We start from the raw sequence: 17,926 nt of genomic DNA on the forward strand, positions 1-17,926 counted from the left end.
ACTCATGTTTATTATTTAATATTATTTAAAACCTACAAAGAATTTATCAAGGAAAGATTTTTTTTTTAAATAAATGAATTTGTGTGTTGTGTTGTGTTGGTTATGTGAAATTGTTAACGCTAACTTAATTGCTGAATACATGCAATATGGTGTTGTTTGCTTTGCTCGTAGTGAGATGCGTGGTTGCATTGCATGAAGCGGAAATTGTGCCATTTAATTTCAATACAAGATAATCTGTTAATATAATTCCATTCATGCAAAAGAATTGTTAAATTTAAATAAATTCATCCTTATCCAGACCTTCTGAAATACAATACATGTACCATTATGACCATCTTTGTTTTAACATTTACTAGTATTCAGAGTTGTAAAGTGTTATACATCTATCAAATATATAGTGTTTGTATCAAAGTCAAGTCAAATGTTTGTTTTTAATTTAATTTAAAAACGGTAGTTACATTTGACCAGTAGTCCTAATGCTTTATGAAAACAAAATTTCATTTGAACATTTTGACATTATATCAGCAAGTATTAGTATTTTAATGTGTTAGTTATTGGAATAAAAAACTCCTCCTGTTGCCAATTTTAATCTGGCTCTGTGGTACAGTTGAAATTATTGAATTTATTGTCAGTGAAACAATTTTACGCCCAGAAGCAAAATGAAAATGGCTGTATGCAACCAGCATAAAACCAGAAAAGCCTGTGAAAAACTCACAGTCTGTTTAGGTTTTATGCTGTTTGCTGCCCATTGGTATCTTAGAAATGGAAATGAAGGCTATTAGAATTGATACAAGTAAGAAAGGTATTAAATTAAATTTTGTTTTCTCAGGGACTACAAAAGCGGCAAAATACCTATCTGAGTGGTATACTGTTAAGTTATTACGGTTGCTATTTACTGTTTCAGTTGACAATATTTCTCGACTGGTCAACCCTGCATTGAATCGTGATTACTCTGAAGTAGACATTCAATACAAGTTTGACAAGGGCAAGAAAGTCCGGGTAGTCAGTGCGCCCAAGGAGGAGAAGAGGGCCCACAAATCGCGAGAGCCCACGCGAGAACCACGCCCTCCTCCCTCCCACAGCGGCTCTACCAGTCCCCACGATCACCACCATGAGGTGAAAGATAGGAGAGAAAGAATGGAGGTAGTGAGGAAGAAAAAGCTCGAGGAGAAAATGAGGAAAGGACCTGTGAGACCTGGAAGCAGGCCGAAGTGGGGATATAAGAATCCAGCTGCAAAAAAGCCTCAGAAACAGTCAGAAAAGGACCCTTTTTATGAGCAGAAAAAGAAGGAAAGCGATGAGAGGAGAGTAAAGAGGGAGCAGCAGTTACTTGCCCTTGTGGAGGCTAACAAGGATATCATACCGGACTATTACGTGCCAGATTCTCAGAGAATATCACGCTCTAGGTCACGTTCTAAGTCGCCGTTTTCGGACATAGAAATGGCCAGTCCACGGGAGGTGAAACTGAATCGCAGGTCAAGGTCAATGACCTCACTAACTCCAGAGTCTCATGGTCACCATGGTGACAGTTACCACACACATAATAAGGGTTCACACAAGGAAGGTTGGAATCGTCATAGGAGTCCGTCCCCACCGGATAGCGAGGTCAGACAAACGCCATCACATGACAATGTTGACCGACCTAGTCGTAGTCGAGTTAAATCTCCGCCGGTCCCAGCCATAAGGCGTAAAACTGACAGTGATCAAAAAGCTGAGAATGCAAAACGGGGTGGCAAATATGATGATGCAGACCCACTCAATAAGCCTGTACAAAACGGAGACTTTGTGCCATTTACTCGAACCATTGAAGTGCTTGACCCCTCGAAAGCTGAAGAACCCCTGCCCCTGTCAAGGGAAGCAACCAGAGTCGCTAATGCTCGCAGGAAGTACTTTGAGAGTCTTCACCCGAACCAGTTTGGAGACAGACAGTATCCCTTAAAAGATGAACACAGGCCTTTCCCAGGCAATCCTAATGATCGAAAGGTATACATGCTTTTTAAGTCCTGATTTGGAGATTTTGATAAAACAAGCTTATTCTTTGATATGTGAAGGTCACATTAAAACTGTTGACTGACTAGATTTTAACCTATTGAATGAGAATAGATTAAGTTTTAGTTATGATTGTAGACCTGCTTGTACTATCGTTGTTTTTCTGTGATTTAAAATATAAATACATAGTTCAATAAAGTATTTGTAAGATATTTCTCAATAAAAATGTGATCATATGTATAATTGTTTGTTGAAAGAATTAAGAATAGAAATAAATTTACTGTATTGCTGTATGTACATGTAATACTTTGATTTCCAGAACCCAATTATAAACCCAGGCCTTGTGCTGGACCGACCAACCAATAGACAAGATCAGATACTGGTGCAGCTGTCAACTCTCAAACAGGTTGGACAATGATTTAAATGAAATGAGATCTATTATTGTCTAAATTGCTGGCTGATAAGTCCAAACATCTTGTCTTACATAGGATTTTTCGGCTATTACAAAATCTTAATATAAAAAAATGCTTGGTCAAACATTTGACCTTATGCAATTACAAAATAATCATTTAGTAAAACATTTTAGTTAAAACATAAATAAGCACACCTGTCATATGCATGTTTAAGTTCATGCAAAATCCATTTTCTCTTGATTTATTTTTTATAAATTTTGTTTTCTGTTCAGACATCGTGTATATTTCTTTTTATTGAATCATTATACTTTATATTTCAGAGTTTAATGCAGAGACAGAGGGAACTCGAGACCTTCTCTCCAACTGACCTCATGAGATACAACACTGATATCAAGGCATGAGCAGCCCATTTTCAGAATGTGGAATATTTGATAGGCTTTCGGAAGATATAATGAAATTGAAATATTTCTTTTTTAATATTTTATTATACCCAGGCATGAGTATTATAATTACATACAATTCTGTGCAAAGGTATTGTTGGAAAAGTACATGTAATTGTTGAAGTGATACTACCCTGAGCAACAGCATGTCTTAAAGTTGTTTACATCTCTGTGTAGATTTTGTCAAGGTCAAGGTAAGGGTGATGTCAAGGTCATTGTTGATGGTGTAAGAAATCAGTAACAATGTAAAGACAACCAAATGTGTTTAATAAAAGTGGGCTTGTAATATTTTGTTGATCCCAAGCAATTAAAAGTTTTATGATTGCTTGGTCTAATTGCTGATCACAAGCAATTAAAGGTTTTATGATTGCTTGGTCTAATTGCTGATCCAAAGCAATTAAAGGTTTTATGATTGCTTGGTCTAATTTCTAATTTCAATGATTGATAAAGAGTGACACTGAGGTATAAGTTACAATATGTGCTTTTAACAACAGCTGACTGTCATTGTGATGTATTTGGGGCAACCTTTACATTTGTCTAGTATACTAGGATATTGTTAATGAGATGTAGTGGTATTAGTCATTCTTGCAAACCAAAGAAATGTGTTAGATATCACAGTTGTTTATATTTTGATGACATATGAACGAATATTTTATTTGCTGTCAAATCTCCTTCCAGAAAGCCATATGTGAAGTAAAATTGTTAGATTTACAAATGATCATGTTTTTGTGTACTTTCGAATGATATGTTTAAACCTGTACAATGTAAACTAGTCTGTTAAAGCTTGAAATTATTCAATTTACTACTGAATAGTTATGGAAAAAAAATGTTTGCCAGATTGTATTTTATATTCTTGCTGAATAGTAATGGAGAAAATCAAAATCTACCGTTTCCAATACTTACTTAGTTTTTGTGTAAATATAGCCCTGATAATGTAGTCACTAGAGGCTGTCCTAGCATTGGTTCTTACTGGCGTTTCTTACCTGGGTTTAATCCCCGAGATTGTAAAAGCAACGAGATTACACTACTAACCGATCTCCTGCTCGGCTAATAACTTTAATATTCAATTAAATTTGACTTTTTCGCTACATGTCTGTGTTTTGCTGTCATATTTTGTTGATCGAATGCTCGGTTCTAAAACGCCACATCATTGGCCAACACAATGAGAACAACCAACCAGATGACGCGTTATAAAATTAAAATGGTGTACATGTGTAGATGAAACACCGAGTGACGTATAGCGAGAAAGTAAAATTTAATTGAATATTAAAGTTATTAGCCGAGCAGGAGATCGGTTAGTTGTGTACTCGCGTTGCTTTTACTGTCTTTTAACGAATCCAGTTGCATTTTGTCGGCAACTGCATGGGAACATGTGTGTTTTTGATGAAAAAGGTCACTTCCAGTGTTCCACAATCTTTCAGCAATAGGTATATAGTACGTTTCATACCTTGTGTATATATAATACCTATATGAGGGATATTGTTTATAACTGTGTATTTTTGTCAATATTCATTGTTGAAAAATCAAACCATACACAAAAGGTGTACATTTAACAATCTGGAACCCCTGGGGGGGGGGGGGGGCAAATTTATGATACTGCTGCCTGTGTACCATACAAGTGGATTTTTTTCCGTATATTCTTGATTCCTCACGCAGCACAAGACCTCATTAAAATAGAAAATCTTTCAGTAAAAATGAATTACGGGTAGCTGGAAGTTGTATTTATAGTTCAAATTTCATCCCACCTTTCGCGAGTCTAGTAGGATAATAAGGTAAGAGTGCTGGGATACATTCTGGGTCGTCTTGATAATGCCACCTCAGGCGTGGAAGGACCACATACACTTAAAAGCACACATTGAGTTATAATTTAGGGAGAATGTTGATGCATAACTATTCATCCTTTCCGAACTATTTATGTCATTAGGCAAGAAGGATTAAACCCTGTGTGAGATGTTGACTTGCAGTACCATGTTTATTTGTGCCAAAGCTGCCATCTTTCAAGATTCAGGATCAATCTGATCTGTTGTATCTAATAGTGACTATGTAAGCTCACTTGTTAAAAACTGTATTTCTATTGTATGCATGTACATAGGGTAAAATAGATTACAATTTATATATGATAACCTTTTTAGCACGATGAGGAGGGGGTAAACTACGATAAATTAAGTTTATACGTTCGTGGTTTATAGTAGTTGTAAAAGTTGTAAATGATCTAGATTCGCCTTTTAATGTGTAGATAGTTATATATTATTGTGACACGAATTAATGTCTTGGTTTCAACCTTGTGATTTTGTTTTTAAATGTTATTTATACATTTGTTCAGTAATTTATTTTATTTATCTCCAACATTTATTATTATTAAAATGAAAAATGTCACCGAACATGAATGGGTTCATATTTTTTATGCATAAGTTATTTATGGTAAGAGAAACAAAATATGAGTTTTCTTTTGTCATGTTAATGAAGTGAAGATTAAATCTGCTCTTCCATAATTAAAATAGGTACAGAAAACTCGAACTACATTTCACTTGTATCCACTGTGACTGTTTTGACTGATACATTTTACACTGATTATGCAGATACTATTTATCAAATAAATTACCGTGTGTTTTATTTGAGAATAATATTTTAATATTGTCGATGCTATGTCTAGATAGTTATATCTATAAATTGAATGATACTATTGGTTTTATTTTAATTGTTTTCATTTTGCACACACACACACACACACACACATACACATGCACACTATATAATGCCTAGAAAAACTATATGAACAAAGCCAACCAAAATCAGAAAAAAAAACGTTTGCAAAATGTTTGTTATCCTCACGCTTTTAAAAGCGTGGGGATATTGTATTGGTCTCCATCTTTCTGTCCATCCGTACGGCCACTATCTCCTCCTACATGGTAGCTATGAGCATATGTGCGACGATGACGGCGCCGGAATTTTGATCTGACCCCTGGGTCAAAAGTTATGGGTAAATAAATGGGTAAAATTGGTAAAAAAAGCTCATTTTACTAACAACATGCAACACACATGATTATAACTTTTGACCCAGGGATCAGATCAAAATTCCAAATAGTGCACCGGCGCACATATTCTCATAGCTACCAAGTGTGTAAGTTTCAAGCTTCTAGTGCAAATAGTGTAGAAGGAGATAGTGGCCGACCAAACCCACCCAAAACTTTAAAATGGGTAAAAATAACTAATTTTACAAACAAAATGCGACCCACATGATAATAACTTTCGACCCAGGGGTCAGATAAAAATTCCAAATAGTGCATCGGCGCACATATGCTCATAGCTACCATGTGTGTAAGTTTCAAGGTTCTATTGCTAAAAGTGTAGGAGGAGATAGTGGTCGACCACACACACCCACAATTTTGTTTTAACATAACTTCTTCATTTGACAACCCGGTTCCGTCTCGACCATCCATGACCAAATTACCCACCGAGGGCCATTGATAAAAGTAAAGGTAGCTTGGTTCCCGTTCTCTTTTAAATTTATCAAGTTACTTCTCTATACCCCCAATTTTTTTTTTCGTACCCAACATTTTTCGTACCCAATTATTTTTTTGTACCCACATTTTTTTCGTACCTTAAATTTTGTGTACCCAATTTTTTTTTCGTACCCAATTATTTGTTTGTACCCACATTTTTTTCGTACCTTAAATTTTGTGTACCGGTACCCAATTTATTTATTTTTATCATACTTTTTTTTTTGTACCCAACATTTTTCGTGCCTATTTTTTTTCATACCCAATTATTTCTTCGTACCCACAATTTTTTTTTTGTACTCTAAATTTTTCGTACCCAATTTTATTTTTTTTACTCAATTTTTTTTCGTACCCAATTTTGTTTTCTTACCCAAATTGTTTGTTTGTACCCACATTTTTTTTTCGTACCCAAATTTTATTTAGTACCCAAATTTTTTTGTAGCCCTTTTTTTAACCCAATTTTTTTTCGGACCCAATTTTGTTTCTGACCCACATTTTGTTTCGGACCCAAATTTTTTTTCGTTCCAAATTTTTTTGTGGACCCAAATGATTTTTTTACCCAAATTTTTTTGGTACCCTTTTTTTTTTCATATCCATTTTTTTGGCTGTTTACCAAATTTTTCTTCGTACCATATTTTTTTTTTCGTTCCCAAATTTTGCGTTGGCTTAATTTTTTCGTACCCAATTTTTTTCGAACACAAATTTTTGTTCGTAACCAATTTTTTTTTACCCAGATTTTTATTTGTACCCAAATTTTTTTAGTACCCAATTTTTTTTTTATCCCCAAATTCCATTTCGTACCCAAAAATATTTTCGTACCAAAATGGGTTTTTTGGGCACAATTTACTTTACCCAAAATGTTCGTACCCACATTTTATTTCGTACCCAAATTTTTGTTTTAACATAACTTCATTTATTCACCAATTGACTTCAAATAAATACTGTACATCTCTTATGACAACACAGTCTATCTCGACCATCCATGTCCACATTACCCACCCTGCCCAACCAACATACGTCTTGTCCACCCAAAATTGCATTTTAGTATAACATCTCTGCGGCGTGGGGATACGCGTCGGCCTCTGCCGCGCCACTTCTAGTTATATATTGTCTCCTGCATACAACCAAATGCAAAAGAAAGTTGTCATCATTATTTATATTAGATGCCATCGCATATTGTTAATGGACAAATAATGCACGATGATATATTGTGGTAACGAGATGAAAATAAAATGCTTCATACCCTAGTAATATTATGAATGCTTTACTTTTTATATTAACAAACAAAGTTTTCATTGACATGATTATTTGAAGTTCTTGCTTGCATTTATTTATAAAGAAAAAAACACAAAGTTGCTATTGCTGCTCAAATAACCAATTCATATATAATTATGGTAATACTCTTTGTCTTGTCAACAGTTGATACCTTCTGGTTCATGCATTTTTGTAAGCACATATTGTCAACCACGAATGACGAAAAAAGAAAAGTTCTAAGTGACTGTATTTTTTTACAATTATTAGTTTATATTGATTAAACTATCACGACTGGTATATTTCATTACTTCATGAAGTTGATATTTTCAGTATATTCGGTAATACAATTTTGCAATGTGAAACCGAAAGTACATCGCGAAAAAAGGTGACAACGATATACACACTATAAATATCGTAAGTAGATTGATCATTTTATATATAAAATATATACAATTCACTACACATGCACAATTTGCATTCCTAGGTTTACCACGTGACGATAATGATCAATCTACTGGCGTTATTTATGGTTAACTGGTAGTTACCTGTACCCAGTAAAATTTATTACCGAATATACTGAAAAGATGAAAACTTAACAACTTTTTTTCAAGTAATGTAATATGCAAGATGTGATATTTAAATCAATATAAACTAATAATTGTAAACAACACGGTATTTTAGAACCCTTCTTTTTTCGTCATTCGTGGTTGACAGTCCCTTTAACATGAACATTGGTTTTCTATTGAAATTCCACTACACAGTAGGTTTGATAGGATGGAGGCCTTTATAGCTAGCTGTCAGTCTGTTGGTCGACATGTTTTCTCTTATATCCGCATGCATTTTGTAAGGTTCTCAAAGTAACGCCATAGATTGAAAGATTTCAAAATAACTCCAGATGTTGTCTTATGTGAGACAATAAGTCACTTGCAAGAACCATATGACAATTTTCAACATCAGGGCTATGCTTTTGAGCTCGAACGTAAAAATGCGGTAATGTATTGTTACCTAGTTTTGTCTATTCTCTAAAGAAACATTACACCACTTCATTATCACAATTTTTCGTCTATTCTCTGAATGTCCAATGCATTTATGGTTTAAAATAACTTGGAAAAAATCTTTACCTATATGAGTCAATGTTTGACATTAAAAAATAACTTGACTTTTTTCTATGTACAGATAATACTTTTGGTCAAATGTCAAACTACAAAACTTTGCGGAGAAATTATGTCGTGTTTGTTGAATACCACCCATAATCATTAAGATTATAAAAAGTGTAACTAACGTTAAACTATACAAGATGGAGTTTGACACAAAAGAACCTCCTGACTACCTTGCACAGCATGCTTGGAGACTTATTACTTAAAACACACGACTTGTTGCATTGTTTTGTGTCAACCAGTATATTTGTGTGAATATCACTTCAGTTATAGCTCCAATTGTTTTTGCATCATTTTACTTCTATTAATAAAGACTAAACCATAGGAGTGATGTTAGCACAAAATGCAAAAGTATATTTTATGTGTTAAATATACAAGTTAGTAATTGGATAACAATTTGGACAACGAAAAGCATTTCAAGCTGTTTGTGTTTTATATGTTATTTTTGGAAAATCAAGTGGTTGATACTTGGTACAGGCCTATGAACTAGTTAGATGACATGTGCAAGCTAGCTGTTAAACCTAAAACCAAGTGTCTGTATCTGAAAACAACCCTTATTGAATCACATACATTCGCGTATACTTGAGTTTTCAGAAAACACTTGAGCAATACTTATGATCATCGGAACAGAATTAGTGACATCCTGTTTGCTAGTGACCTCGACGAATTTTGGAGCAAAAACAGAAGTCACCGAGTTTGCAAAGATAAAATAGCACAGTTACATAAACTGAAGTTATTTTATAAGGAGTCGCGATACTGCATCTAGAAACCGACGATGGGGTCGGTTTGGTTTTTATTGGTGTTTGTGTTGATGCCGTCTGGTGGATCAGGCTACCCTCAAAAGACACTCCATGACGTCATTGAAAAGTCTATTGCCGCGAGACGTCAGCAAAGGGAAGGTAAGCCTTGTATAGGTGCTTAAAATATTATTTATATGTATCAGCACACACAGGTGTATAAAGTTTTCATGAACAAACAGCGCCTCTGTGATAAATTGGCATTTGTTCATAGCTTACTGATACGAAATTCTTCATAGTATTTGTCTCTGTGTTTTTTGTTTTCTCTGTTGCCCATTGTATATTTCTCATCCTCAATCTGATCAGAATTATATTTAGTTGCGAGGAATATTCGTACAATTGTCCGTTTCATTCAGCAAGTTTAAAAAGGAAAATTCTATTAAAATACGTATCATGTTGATAATTTTATGATACTTTAGCAACTTGCGGAGGAGAGTTTGTAAATGACAATGGCGGCCACATCCAACTCGAAACCATCTCGGAAAATGGTACCGAATTCTACAAGTAAGTTGTTTGAATAGTAAATGACATACGTATACCATTTTATTCAATTAATCATGTGTTGAAATGTACGTGCTCTGTCCATAGAATGTTATAAATCCGTCAACTGTCTGCACAACGCGTGCTCAGACGTGCGTGCCTGATATGTACTGGCTTGAAAATATACTATGTGTCATCGCTATTAAAGATTTAAGCTCACTTTAAATGGATGGCTTTGAACAACATAGTTTCTCATGAATATTGTTTTGTATTTATACTTCAATTTTTGTTCTGAAATAATTGTGCTTAATTGTGATACACTCCAAGAATAATATCTTCCTTATAATAAAAGGCTTAATGCTCTCAAATGAGATGCAATGGTAAAAAAGGTAAGGTTGCATTAAATTTGTATGGAAGACTAAGAATGCATTTAATTTTGTTTTGTAATTTTAAATTTCCCTGATAAAGGTCTTGGTAAGGTTATTTATTAACACTTCATTTTTAAATTGTCTAGTTAATTTACAATATGCTTGTACAATTGACAAAACTCTTGATATATATATATATATATATATGCTGTATAGTATGTTTTTTTCACTTTCACTATGGAACACAATAACTCATCCATTGAAAAAAATAATATCTCAGTTATATATGTGAAATGAACGGTATTTTACATTTTATATCCATGATAAAGTATATCAAATCAGAATTATCACCTTTGATTTCAGACCGGATACAGAGTGCACATGGAATATAAAGGTCAAGGAGGATCACCACGTCATCTTGAATTCGTTGTACTTTGACCTGGAGCTGAGTGACAATTGCGAGTATGGGGAAATTACACAAAAATAGTTGTTATGTTCAGTCATATCAGGGTTATTAATTGATTTATGCACTAAGATAATTACAAAACAATAAATAATTATGGGTAACTTAAAGTCTCATGATTGATTGATTGATTGAATATGGCTTTTCAAGACGGCTGATTGATTCAATCTTATAATTGATTCAGTAGATTTATTTAAAACGATTCTTTGAATTCTATGAATAATTCAATAGGATTTTTTAAGTTAAATGCTTGATTCAACCAGGTTATTAAAGTATAATTAATAAATGGCGGTATTTCAGTCTAATTATAAATTCAATAGGGTAACTTAAGTCTAATGATTGATTTAAAAGGGCGATTTGAATCGCATCATCTCATCTGATTGATTAAATAGGGAAAATCTATTCAATAATATTATGTCTTTTTGAAAATCATTAACGTCTAACTCATTTAGAACTGTCCAGCTACCATGCCATTATTGTCAGTCAAGACTATGGATCACTGTCTTGTTACTATGTATGTTCAATGTACCCACCATTGTTTATTGCTGTAAATGTATACAATCCCACGTTTTCAGATGGGATTATGTAGAGATAGTGGATGGCCATCGCAGTCACAAATTCTGCAGCTGGGACCCATTGCTTTATATCTCCGTTAGCAACAAGCTGACAATGAATTTCAAATCCGACTACTCGTACGAGGGCAAAGGCTTCGAATTTTCCGTGATGCCGTCAATTCCGAGTGAGTAATCAGACACAGGCAGTCTCATATTATAATATTTTAAAGTTCCTCGAAAGCAGGATGAGCATGTAGTCTCACCTTTATCCGTCCGTCTATTTTTCATAGAATTAAGTGTGCGTGAGGCTGAAACGAATTTCCACAATAATAATTTTCGTCCTTCCGCCGTTTTTCCATCCGTCGTATTGTACTTGTCTGTGCAAAATCTCAGATAATAATGGTCCTAGTTCTATATAACTGAACACTTTCACACATCTTCAGTAAAATCTTGCAGTGCCTTGTGAAAAGCGCGGACCACCGCTTCGACCAACCTCTAAATAAACGCATGCACCTTAGGGGGACATGTCTGTACATAAGCATCAGGTGGCTGCAAACGAATCACACAAAAAATATACATATACATATGTATGAAACGATAAATGCAAGCGTTTACAAAACAAGATAGCAAAAACATCTTACAAACCAATACCATTTAGTTTCGTTTCATAAATTGTTTACCTTATGTGTATGGTCCACGCATCGTAACAAAGATTCATGCTCTAATATGAAAAAGAAAGACTTAAAAAACTTTGAAATTATGTTACTCATCGTTTTGACACAGACTGCTAGACCCTTTAACGAAAAGACGAGCTAATAGTATATCGTCTTGACCAGTATGTCTATTAATGCACTTACCTTGTTCCGTTTTACTGTACTTCATTGTACTTGCTCGAGTTAGATTCAAAACTTCAATTTGTCTTTGTCCCCCGTAGACGAAAGACTTTTCTGAGTTGTGATTAATAAGATATAGTACACGTATTGCAATCATGTTATAAAATTGCAGATTTCAAACAAAAAGATTCAGACAAAGGCAAGACATGTAACAACTCAATAATAGCGAAAAGTGGCGACAAAGACAGTATCTGGAATCACGAGCATGAAGGAAAGAACTGCTACTACTCAATAATGGTAACCTCAATGTAACTGAAAATCCATCGATCAATTCAATATGAAATGTTCATATTAATACACTTTCATATAAGAGTATGCTTTAAATAGATTTATATATACCTGAAGGATAAATATGCCCAAACACTTAAGGCCTGTCTGCTTCGCAATATTTATCTTAATAACGGTTGAAGTACCCTCAATAATACATTATTTGCATCTTCCTAGTACTGATATTTCAATAATGTTTTGTCTTGTGTAGGTTCCCCCCGGTCATACAGTGCAACTGAAGCTGAAAATGCTGAATTTCGCCTCCACATGTGAAGAAGAACGTGTTGTGGTCCGGGATGGAGTGAGTACCCGTAAGTAAAGATTTATTACAATACATCCCGAGTTCATAATCTATTTATAAGATTGTATTAAGCTTTATATTAACGGCACACATGTATGTGTGGAGTGAGACAAGAAGCTTATGTTTGTTAACAAGCTCTACCATTTTACCACATTGTTAAATTAAACGGCCCTTTAATTACCAATGAAGTACAAGCTTCATTTAACTGCTCGTTACAATTGTTCTTACGTATGTGATACTCAAAAGAAAAATGTGAACAAAGCCCCTTGAAAAGTTAAATAAAATACGTGGGTACCCAGCATTACATTTAATAAATCAAAAATCCACTTGAACTTAGCAGAAGTGATTTGATGCTTATTTTATCTATATAAAGCAGAATTTTAACAAACTCAAGCAAAAGGTTTTTTATGTTTAAATCAATATTCTCTGAAAAAAAAATGAAATCAGTATTTTTAAAAAAGGTATATAATTTTATTTCAATTAATTTTGCAGAAAAATAGGATATGTAGGTTTCTCAACGTTTTTCCGCTTTTTTACGATTCCGCTTCCCCTCCTTGATATTAAATGAAATGACATTCAGAAACCTCTCCTTTCCTTATTAAACATTCTTTTTTAATATGTTTTTGTTCATTTGAAAATGAACTTAACTGATATAATTTCGCAAAAATAAAAAAAATAATAGCAAGTTTAATATATATGATCGAACTTGTTTTAAAATGATCGAAATCTCCTGGACTTCAAACAAACAGTGTCGATACTAAAATTAGTGTGGATCGGGTTAGTTGACACCAACAATTTGTGTTAACGCCTTACAAAACTAACGAACCAAATACTAGTAATACATAACCATTTTAGCCGTACGTTCTATGATGTCAATAATTATAAAAGTCAACGTTATCCTTTGGTATTACATCAAACAATGTATATAGATGGAAAGACGCTTTGGACAATATGCAGTGGGGAGGTGCCGGAAAAAGAGGTGAAGCGTGCAAACAAGGTCTTCATCGAGTACCACAATCCTCTGGGCAACGAGGGTGACAGGTTTCAAATCGAGTACTCTGTCGTCATTGACAACTTTACACCGGCGCCGACCGTAGCACCAAAACCATCACCTGTTGGCGGAAATCAGAGTCAGAAAATAAATATATTATTCAGTGGTTCCCATATAAAAGATTAACATTATAGATCCATCTCAGTACATGTACATGCAAATCACACTTTTCAATGTGGCTTCAGCGGTGAGTAAGTTGTCATTAAGGTGATTATGATATTACACATTAAATTGCCTTTTTCATTGTATAAGCAAATCAAACATAAAGAACAATGTGACCAAAAATAGGACAAATGATTAGATTCGAAAGTAAAATTATTTTTGTCTGCACACATACGGTAAATTGAAATACTACAGCACAAACGGAAGAATTCATGAAAATATGTCGATCCTGAATAATGTCCATTTTGCCATCAACACAATCATATTGTATAAGTATATTGCTTAAAACTCAAATTTTATTGCATATTTTGCTATGCAAATAGTCAGTACTTTGTCCTTGAAGGCTGTAGCGGCATTTTGTCTGATATCGACGAAGGGTTTACTGGACACATTCTGTATACGGCACCAAACTACGAAGACGACAGACACTGTGTTCTGGTGGTTCGTACAGCTACGCACAATCATGTAGTTCAGGTGCACTTTAACAGATTCGAAATGGAAGACTCGGACAACTGCGAGTTTGATTCGCTAAACATTTTCTCTGGAGAAAGGGCTGGTAATTTTGAATATTGATTTCAGACATATTGAGGCTGTAAAACAATATCTTATATTGTATCTGTAAAAAGCTTCCACACGCCTTGTAATAAACTGGTTCAAATGCAACTGTTCTTGTTAACATCGTATCCTTGAAATGCAGATTCCGCTTCTCTTGGTGGTCCTTACTGCGCTTCCAGCTTGGATGGTCGCACATTTCTGAGCAGTGGGAACACAATGCGAGTGGTATTCAAGACGGACCAGTCTTTGTCTTTCTTCGGATTTCAGGCCAATTTCACATTTGTGCACATGGACCATCTTGACAAAGGTTATCCCATATATTTACTTGTTATCCCCCGCCAGAGCCGGAGGGATATTGTTTTGGCGTTGTCCGTCCGTCCGTCCGTCCGGCTGTCCGTCCGTCCGTCCGGCACTTTTGTGTCCGGAGCCATATCTTGGAAGTTCTTTGGTGTATTTCATTTAAACTTGGTATGAGTATATATATGCATAAGAGGATGACGCACGCCAAATGGCATTGTACACCATCTGTTAAAAACAGACTTATGGCCCTTTGTATCTTGAAAAAATGCTTTTTATTGTCCGGAGCCATATCTTGGAAGTTCTTTGGCGGATTTCATTGAAACTTGGTATGAGTATATATATGCATAAGAGGATGATGCACGCCAAATGGCATTGTACACCATCTGTTAAAAACAGACTTATGGCCCTTTGTATCTTGAAAAAATGCTTTTTACTATAGGCACTTTTGTGTCCGGAGCAATATCTTGGAAGTGCTTTGGCGGATTTCATTTAAACTTGGTATGAGCATATATATGCATAAGAGGATGATGCACGCCAAATGGCATTGTACACCATCTGTTAAAAACAGACTTATGTCCCTTTGTATCTTGAAAAAATGCTTTTTACTATAGGCATTTTTGTGTCCGGAGCCATATCTTGGAAGCGCGTTTTTGTGAAAACGCACGACTTATTAATTCACCTAAATAAATTGTGAAGGCTTAAGAACCTTCCTTTGTCTTAGTTTTGTGTTATTGTCCTCCGTCCGTCCATCTATCATTATGTTCATCCGTCCAATTTGCACCCATCCTCAAACAAAGCATATGTTGCGGGGGATACCTTGGGCCTTTCAGGCCCTCTTGTTTTTTTTTCAAATTCTATTTAACGAAGCGGGGCCTCATTAGAACTTATCATAGCCGTTGGTAAATGATGATCGACACACTATTCTACGATAAAATGCTTACTAATGTAACTTTCTATTTTATTCCACCTAGTGAAAAATTATTTCAATGTGGGCAGTTTAATATTTTAGGTAAATGGTAAAAGTAAAATAGTAAATTAATGGTGCTATAAATTTAAATCAGATTTGTTTGGGATTATAACAGAATCCTTTAAGTTATTGTCTTATTAATTGATTTGCAACAATTCAACATTGATATATGCTATTTTAGATTGTGGATGCAGGAGGAATGCAGTATGTGTTGTACAAGGTTTTGAAAAGATGTAAGTAAATTTTAAGTGTTCGAATTTCAAACAAGGTTTATCACAATGACAATAAATTAATCGGACCCCTCTGGAATATTAGGGATGTTAAATTGTATTGGACAATATCACAATTATATGAAAGTGAACGATATATTTGAGCTTGTATATGCCTGTATCAACATAAAATATTTACATAAAGTACTTTGTTTACACATGTATTTGTTTATAAGCACTATCATTTAACGTAGGTTAGATGTACAAATAGGAATTTTATCGTGTTTACTACTTTGATGAATGAGTGACAAGTATTGTTTAGGAAGATGACGTTTTTATTGTATGTTGTGAATCTTTAAGACAATAATGGTTATATCTCAAAGGTGCATTGCCGGGTCCAAGTGTAGCGATTCTCGCTGTGAGAATGGAGCCACGTGTGTGAACAATGGAAGTGCTGATCATTGCTACTGTACTGCAGGGTTCACTGGGAAATTCTGCAATGAAAGGGCAGTAAGTACTAGTTTCGTCATCTAAGTTTAGGTGATAACCTATACCAAGTTTTGTGTATAAAATACCAAATTAAGGACAGGATCCCTATTATTTAAGAATGAAGACGAATTGTATGCAATACAGTGGTAAAGTCAATCTGACACAGTCCCGATTTAAAATTGAAACGTAATAGTTTGCAATCTTCAGACCATTGCGTTTTGAAGCATAAACGAGTGATGTTTCAATGATTATAGAAAGATCGTTGTATCTGTGTATTCTCTCTTCGATTTTATTAATTAAGTCAAAATAATTATAGAAAAAATATATCAGAGTCAGATATTTTATCTTCTAACATAAAGCTTGCCTTTACAAACATTCACCCATAATTCGATTCTGTTTATTTTATTTTATTGTCGTTTTCTTTCGATGTCAGCAGTTTGACTTTGACTGCAAAGCTTGTTATATACTGAGCTGTTGTCGCCAAGGTAGGTGATACGTACTTTCACTGTATACCTACCGTCTCTAATTACAATATATTTCTATGAAAATGAAATACCAATTATCAAAGGGCTCTGCTGGTCGTCTAAAATTTACACATGCGCCTCAAAGCCGGACAGTCAAGAAAGGTGGAGAGTCTGAAAACCTTTGCCAGGTGGAGAAACCTGCATCAGGACAACCTGTCCTCTACTCTTGGTGAGTCAACCATACCAAACAGTTCCATATCCCCTCCAACGATATTTATGTTCTCAATAACTTTTTTGTCTTGTCATGTTTTGAGTTAGACGTTTTGCGAATTGATGGATCAATTGTGTTACATATACAGGAAGTAATTATTTTGCACATGGCAACAATAGTCATGGTTACTTATAGAGTCTGAGGTTTGTGTCTTCTGAGCCCATTCTATGTAGTGTTTAACCAACGCTTTAACATATACAAATTCAACAAAGGGTGTATGGCGGACAGTAGCGCGCTTGGTCGGGCAAGAAGGTCGGGTAGAAGGTAAATTATGGCCAATTTATAGTTTGAATTGACCAACCTTGATGAAACATTGGGTATTGCAACCCTGCATGAATTCCTAGCTTTTGAATGCAATTGGTGCCCGTTGGATCAAGGTGTTAAGCTTGGATGGCGGTGTTTAGCTGACATTATGTGTTCCGGAAGTTTAGATATAAATTTTTCTTGGTATAGCACATTTAATTGTAGAAATTGATAAAACATGGAAAACCTTCTTGTGTGACAGAAACACATTTTTTGTTAATTTGTTTAAGCGGCATATCGAAGGTATTTCCTTATAAATGTAAACATGTATTAAAACAT

At 34.7% G+C, this 17,926-nt stretch overlaps 2 protein-coding genes across 8 annotated transcripts in view; both read left to right on the forward strand.

Annotated features, from left to right (window-relative positions):
• The window catches only part of LOC127881249 (trichohyalin-like), a 45,702-nt gene extending 40,174 nt beyond the window's left edge, over positions 1-5,528 (forward strand). For all 7 annotated transcript variants that reach the window (XM_052428995.1, XM_052428997.1, XM_052428996.1 and 4 more), the window contains 3 exons: positions 905-1,983; positions 2,309-2,395; positions 2,723-5,528. In XM_052428995.1, coding sequence (XP_052284955.1) covers positions 905-1,983; positions 2,309-2,395; positions 2,723-2,803 — 1,247 coding nt within the window. In that variant the 3' untranslated portion in view covers positions 2,804-5,528. The remainder of the gene's footprint in view (positions 1-904; positions 1,984-2,308; positions 2,396-2,722) is intronic.
• A 3,851-nt stretch (positions 5,529-9,379) lies between these two features.
• Positions 9,380-17,926, forward strand: part of LOC127881251 (uncharacterized) — a 36,969-nt gene continuing 28,422 nt past the window's right edge. The window contains exons 1-12 of the mRNA XM_052429004.1: positions 9,380-9,652; positions 9,970-10,054; positions 10,762-10,860; positions 11,437-11,600; positions 12,421-12,545; positions 12,787-12,886; positions 13,806-14,006; positions 14,433-14,645; positions 14,787-14,951; positions 16,093-16,144; positions 16,504-16,630; positions 17,178-17,302. Of these exons, the coding sequence (XP_052284964.1) occupies positions 9,529-9,652; positions 9,970-10,054; positions 10,762-10,860; positions 11,437-11,600; positions 12,421-12,545; positions 12,787-12,886; positions 13,806-14,006; positions 14,433-14,645; positions 14,787-14,951; positions 16,093-16,144; positions 16,504-16,630; positions 17,178-17,302 (1,580 nt within the window). The 5' untranslated portion in view covers positions 9,380-9,528. The remainder of the gene's footprint in view (positions 9,653-9,969; positions 10,055-10,761; positions 10,861-11,436; positions 11,601-12,420; positions 12,546-12,786; positions 12,887-13,805; positions 14,007-14,432; positions 14,646-14,786; positions 14,952-16,092; positions 16,145-16,503; positions 16,631-17,177; positions 17,303-17,926) is intronic.

The sequence above is a fragment of the Dreissena polymorpha genome, chromosome 5 (assembly GCF_020536995.1).
Source record: "Dreissena polymorpha isolate Duluth1 chromosome 5, UMN_Dpol_1.0, whole genome shotgun sequence".
Classification (NCBI taxonomy): Eukaryota; Metazoa; Mollusca; class Bivalvia; order Myida; family Dreissenidae; genus Dreissena; species Dreissena polymorpha.